This window comes from Callorhinchus milii, unplaced genomic scaffold (genome assembly GCF_018977255.1).
Source record: "Callorhinchus milii isolate IMCB2004 unplaced genomic scaffold, IMCB_Cmil_1.0 Scaffold13, whole genome shotgun sequence".
In the NCBI taxonomy this organism is placed as follows: Eukaryota; Metazoa; Chordata; class Chondrichthyes; order Chimaeriformes; family Callorhinchidae; genus Callorhinchus; species Callorhinchus milii.
Genome location: NW_024704754.1, coordinates 10,076,099 through 10,082,124, shown reverse-complemented (window position 1 = coordinate 10,082,124; position 6,026 = coordinate 10,076,099). Strand labels below are relative to the sequence as shown.

General features: G+C 43.2%; 2 protein-coding genes across 3 annotated transcripts in view; one reads left to right on the top strand and one right to left on the bottom strand.

Moving 5' to 3' along the window:
* Nucleotides 1-304: 304 nt before the first annotated feature.
* LOC103191443 lies at nt 305-3,349 on the bottom strand. 2 transcript variants are annotated; one of them, XM_007912430.2, is made up of 3 exons: nt 3,157-3,349; nt 2,898-2,967; nt 305-933 (listed from the first exon to the last, which is right to left on the bottom strand). In XM_007912430.2, exons 1-3 carry the CDS (start codon nt 3,205-3,207, stop codon nt 446-448), a joined length of 609 nt encoding a protein of 202 aa, XP_007910621.1. In that variant the 5' UTR covers nt 3,208-3,349; the 3' UTR covers nt 305-445. The 2 variants fall into 2 exon arrangements, with proteins under 2 accessions (XP_007910621.1, XP_007910623.1); XM_007912432.2 differs by having other exon boundaries at nt 2,898-2,946.
* Nucleotides 3,350-5,329: 1,980 nt separating this feature from the next.
* LOC103189464 (rab11 family-interacting protein 2-like) overlaps nt 5,330-6,026 on the top strand; it is a 1,585-nt gene continuing 888 nt past the window's right edge. Inside the window, exon 1 of the mRNA XM_007909876.1 lies at nt 5,330-5,801. Coding sequence (XP_007908067.1) covers nt 5,461-5,801 — 341 coding nt within the window. The 5' untranslated portion in view covers nt 5,330-5,460. The remainder of the gene's footprint in view (nt 5,802-6,026) is intronic.

Genomic DNA, 6,026 nt, shown 5'->3' with positions numbered 1-6,026 from the left:
GTGGATGCTGGATCCAACCACGCCTTCAGGAGTGAGGTTGATAGATTTTGGTAGGTCAGGGTATTAAGGGATATGGGATAAAGCGGGAAATTGGAATTGAAAGGATTAGTTGAGGTACAGATCAGCCATGATCTAATTAAATGGTGAAACAGGCTTGAAGAGCTGAACAGCCTCCTCCTGTTCCTATGTTCCATCACACAAAACCCATTAAGCAAGAATTTCGGCTAATTTCAAAGAGCATTCCAATATTCAGCATGGGTTACTTTTTGCAAGTAAAGTACAAAGAAAAAGGGGGTATGGTGCAGGCGGTCACTTTATTGAATGTATTATATACATCGACTGACCTTAAAATTGGTACAAGAGTTCTGTCTCAGACTGATGCTGTAATCATCCAATGTGAATTGCCTCCATTGTATGTTTCCTACTCGACAAATTAAAGGAAGGATCATCTGAGTTTTGGATTAATATTGCCAAAACAATGATAGCAGAAGATTGGACACATTTGCTCTGACTGCCACACGTCTCCACCATCCTTATTTGTGTTGTCATCGACTTTGGCAATAGATCTTAATGGCACGATTCCTTGGAACGTTATAGATTGATTGCCCCCTTTTAAGTCCGCTAAATTACTGGATATTTTGTCTTTCAATGGGGGGTCCAGCATTGGATCAACAACAGCTTCATTATGACGAGACTCTAGACGCAGAGCTTCTATTAAGTTTATGGTGCCGGTGTGGAATATTTGGTTGTTGATTTGGGTTCCTCCAGTGTCAAAAAGGCTGTCCTCCATGGTCAGGTGCATTTTGAACTCTGCATCATCAGATTTCTTGTGCAAGTTGTGAAAATGGTCAGAGGGGGTCTCTGGCTCCTCCGTCTTGCTCATCGCTGGCAAGTGGAATGTTGGCTTGGTTTCAGCATTGGAGTCCATGCGTACTATTATGTGATGTAAAAAAAAATACAATCTTTAATGTTGCTGCAACATAGAAATCTATGACATAATAAGCGACCATTTGACCCATTGCATCAGTCCCAAGTTCCTTAACACTGACCAACATTCCCCTCTGCAAAAAAACAGGTAAATTCCGATTGCAGTTGGAGGCTTGATATGGTATTCAATGTTTTACTACAACAACAATAACAAATTACATTTGCAAAATGTAATAAAAAAATTACTAAAGGAGACATTATTATTTGTCTTTCAACACTACACAGCTTCTCTAGACTGAAGGATCTGCACCTAAATCTTCAACAATCCCATTTTATAGCTGGCAACCAGATTTAGTCCAGTAAATGGGCCTAAGATGGACTGTAAAAGAAGTTTACTATTTATTTCACAGTCTACTGGTCTGTGCTTTAAAGTCTTCCTATTTACACTTGGTGTGTTGAGTACACCAGATGCACTGTAAAATAAAACCTTGTTCAACTGCCTTATGCTAGGGTCAGAGAAAAGACTCATAACGGGTTCAGATTTCGGGCGATAAGAAGAAAACCAGCTGGGAGGCTGTTGGAAAAGAAAGAGTACTTTGAACAGCAATTTTCTGCAGAGTATTCTTTAGTCTTAAAAATATAACAAAGATGTTCTCTAAATTACATACACAAAATTAATACTTTCCTCAAAAACAGATGCAGCTAGTGGTCCAAAGCTGTACTATAGCAGATTGTATAGCCCTCGTTCCCTACAGATTAATGTAATTATAGAACCTGCATACTGTGTAGTGTCAAATCAACACAAAGTAAAGTGGACCATGAAACAAAGAATAATCACTTTTGTTTGACCGAAATTCTCTTGAAAGTTTGTTGGATAACTGAATGTATGAGTAGACTGTAAGGTTACATTTCCCACAATGTGCTATATCAGGGTGGTCCAACTGACAGCCTGATTTCATCTGGCCCAAGAACTATTTCCAACTTGGGGCTGCCTGGTCCCTCCCTTCCTGGAAAACCATGCTCTCGTGGCAGCAGCAGGAGCCGGTGGCTACGAGGATACAGTACAGGAAATGGAAATAATGCCGACTGTTGCTGCAGTGTGTCAGGAAGCACCTCCCGAGCTGAGGGGAAGGTAAGTGGATCTCCTTACCAACCACATCCTCCCAGTTGCTGGCTCCTGCCAAATAGTGCTGCCCGGGAGTGTGTTCATTCCCCTGCCAGATAGTGAGCCGTGCAGCGAGGAAGTAATAATAATAATAATCCTTGCATTTGATATAGCGCTTTTCACGTCTTCTAGACGTCCCAAAGCGCTTCACAGAACACACTGTAAAGTGAATTGACTGTATATTTGTGGTCGCACGCGGCAGCCAATTGCGCACAGCAGTGTCCCACAAACAGTCGTAGATTGAAAATGACCAATTTATTATTGTTTTTGGTTTTGGAGGGATTATTATTAGGCTCTGTGTGGAGTAAGGAAACTTGCCCAAGGTTTCGCCCTCTGCCTGGAATTGAACTCGGGTCTCTCGCTTGTAAAGCGAGTGCTCTAACCACTGAGCTACAGGACTCCACAAGTGAGTGGGGGAGGGGGGGAGGAAGAGAGAGGGGAGAGTGAAAACATTTAAACACCTTAAAAGTGTAAAAGGACCTTCACCAGCCTCATATAAACCTACCTAAAATCCCCGAAGCAGACACCTAGAAAAAATGATTAGTACACACAAATATTGTTCTCTTTAGAGGTTTTAACAATGATCCGAAGTTCACCAATTTATTCAATTAAATAAATGGTTTAAACTAAAAAATCTGATAAAATCAGCTATTGGAAAACAGGTCCTGATCTTACGCTAATGGAAGACAAGACCATACCGGCGATGTGTTACGTTGGCACACTACATCCTGTACAGTATTTTCGTAAATTTTCTATCATATTAACTTGATTATATAAAATTGGACACAAAATTAAAGTTCCTTACCATAACTGCGTGATTTCTGTAGTTTGGGATTTTCTGAATTGTTCCAGCTCTGTTCAATAAACAAGATTAGCTGTTGTAAGAACATAGGGAATGAACTGTAGCTAATAGATAAGAAGACAGAGGGGGTGTAACCAGGAGTTGACTAAGGTAACTTAAAGAGGTACTTTGGAATCCGGGGGGAGGGGGAAAGGAACAGGGAGAGGAATTTGGGCCACGAGAGACCATTTTTAAGAGGTAAAAAGATTCCCTACTTTCATACCATTATGAGATTTGAAGGCATGACTCTCCCTCCTCGCCACACCGACACCATAAAGCAAAGATTATGGCTCTACACCAGGGCTCCACCCAAGTCTTCCCATTGGACCCTTTTTTACATAAAGGGAGACTGTTTTGAAAAACTAAGCCTTAAAGAGGAAGTCCGGAACCACAACCCAGATAGCTGATTACTAAGGCACATCAGTAATCACTATTACTGTTTTATTTGGAGTATAAATAAAAGCTCATCTCCACAAGAAATTCCTTGTTCTGGGCCCAAAATACTTAAGCCTGTGATTTAATTAACTCTGACATAACTGAACAAAATTGAGGAAAGGAATCTGTTTACATGTAACAGCTGTGATTGGATAACACTGCACTTTGGAGCGTCCTTCTGATGTTAAAGGCACTATATAAATGTAAACTGCATGGTATGTAGCTCAGTGGTCAGTGGCAAGCGAGAGAGCTGGGTTTGATTCCCAGCATGGTGAAATGTTGGTCAAATTTCCTTACTCCACATGCCTCTGTTTACCTAGCAGTAAGTAGGAACCCAGTTGTTAGTCGATTGACGGATCGTTTTCCGGAGGTAATACGTCCTTCAAAAAAATAATAATAGTAAATTGGTCAATTCAATCCACGACTGTTTGTGGGATGCTGTTTGAGCATTTGGCTGCTGTGTTTCAGCCACAAAATACACAGTCAATTCACTTTACAGTATATTCTGTGAAGCACTTTGAGATGTCTTGAAGATGTGATAAGGCACTGTATCAAATGCCAGGATTATTATTATTATTACTGTTTCACTAAACTTTACCAACAGCTAGTGAAATAATTCAGGTGAGTTGATTCAACAATCCTGTATATTCCCACAATCCATACCTGCATACCCCCCATACCTACATTATAGACCCTCAAGAACTACATGCAGACTTACTGATATAATAGTACAAAACAGCTCCCTTCAATACTGTACCACACATAGTACAATACAAAGAACCCTTGAAAATGTTCCACTTTATTATTTATAAATAACAAAAACTATAGCAACCTTTACATGAATAGCACCTTGGAGCATTTAACAGCAGTATGGTTTGACACCAAGCTGGAAATAGAGAGTAGGTAACTGTCGGTACGGTCGAAGAGGAAAGTCTTACAGTTGATTTGAAGACGGGGAAAAACGGAGCGGCAGACCGAGATTCTGGGCACAGTGCCTGAAAATACAGCCTTTAATGGCGGAAGGAACGGGGGATGTGCAGACGACCTGAGGCAGCTGAGCGAAAGCAGGGGAAATGGGTGTGAGCAGATCAGAGAGATAGGGAGGAGCCAGAGTGTGAAGTAATTTGAAAGTGAGAGTGAGGATCTTGAAAACAATTTTGCAACACAGAGCCAGTGGAGTCTGGGAAGAACTGGGATGATGGATGTGTGGAGTCTGGTGCGTGTGAGGACTTGAGCAACAGAGCATTTGGAGCTTGTTTATAGTGGAGCTGGGGAGACTGGCGAGTAAATAATATAAATAATACTGAGCAGATAAGTAAGTAAATAAATAAGTAGCACACATTCAACTTCTTGAAATGAATTTGGCAAATATTTGAAATAGAAAAATAAAAAAGGATATGAGGAAATGGCAGGGGAGTGTGAATTAATGCATAGTTCATTCAGCAAATGAGTTTAGAAATGTGTGGTAAAATGTCATTCACTCAATAGACTCTTGTTCCATTTTCTCCCAAATGCAAATTGTTCATGCATTATTGTCTTCATCGTCCTGGCCATCGTCCTGGCCATCGTCCTGGCCATCGTCCTGGCCATCGTCCTGGCCATCGTCCTGGCCATCGTCCTGGCCATCGTCCTGGCCATCGTCCTGGCCATCATCCTGGCCATCGTCCTGGCCCTGTGAAATGCTCCAAGGAATGATCCTCGATGAAGGGTGTTACATAAATGGAAGTTGTAACCTATACCCCAAAGTGCATGACTTCGGCTTCACGTGACGTCTTTTCAGCAGGTGATGTCACGGGGCGGAGTCAATCCGACTGATTGACACGCGAGGTCGTGACGCAGACGATGTAGGCGTGGGCGCACTTTGATTTGATTGATCAATGACGTGACGGAGCACCGCACAGGCGTCAGGGGCGGTTGTGCCTGACGTCACAAAGGAGCGTGAGAGCCGCCCATCGCAGCCGTGAAGCCTGCAAAGCAAAGCAAGGCACGCGGTTAATGGGGCAGCGCGAGGATGCGGCTTTGCGGCCTTTAGCGACCCGTAGTGAAGGGCTCCACCTTCTCCCCACCCCAGTCTTCACCGCACACCGCACCAATGTCTGCCCCAGACCACGACTGGTTTCCCACTCACCTGCGAGTGACGGTTATCCGAGCGCGGGGCCTGAGGCCTAAGGGCAAAAATGGACTGAACAAGTGTTACACGGTGATCCAGCTCGGGGAGGAGAAGTTTGTGACCTCGGTGAAGGAGGGGACGCTGAACCCGGAGTGGAAGGAGCAGTGCTCACTGCAGCTGCCCCTAGTGCTGGACAGCTCGGACAAGTGGGTCCTGCACCTGGTCGTCAAGCAGAGCAACGCCGTGACTCCCGACAAGTTCCTGGGACACGTGTCGCTGCCCGTGGTCCTGCTGTACGAGGACAAGACCAAAAGAAAGGACGAGTAAGGTTGCTTCCTCTCCTGCTTTTCAACTCACACAGCCTGAGGGAGCCGGACCAGCACATGTGTGGAGTTAAACACATATGTTTGTTTTATAATTGTTTTGCCCAAAAAATATACAGTCAATTCACTTTACACTATATTATGTCAAGCACTTTGAGACGTCTCAAAGACATGATAAGGCACAATATCAAATGTAAGGATTATTATTATTTTCTAATTACTCTT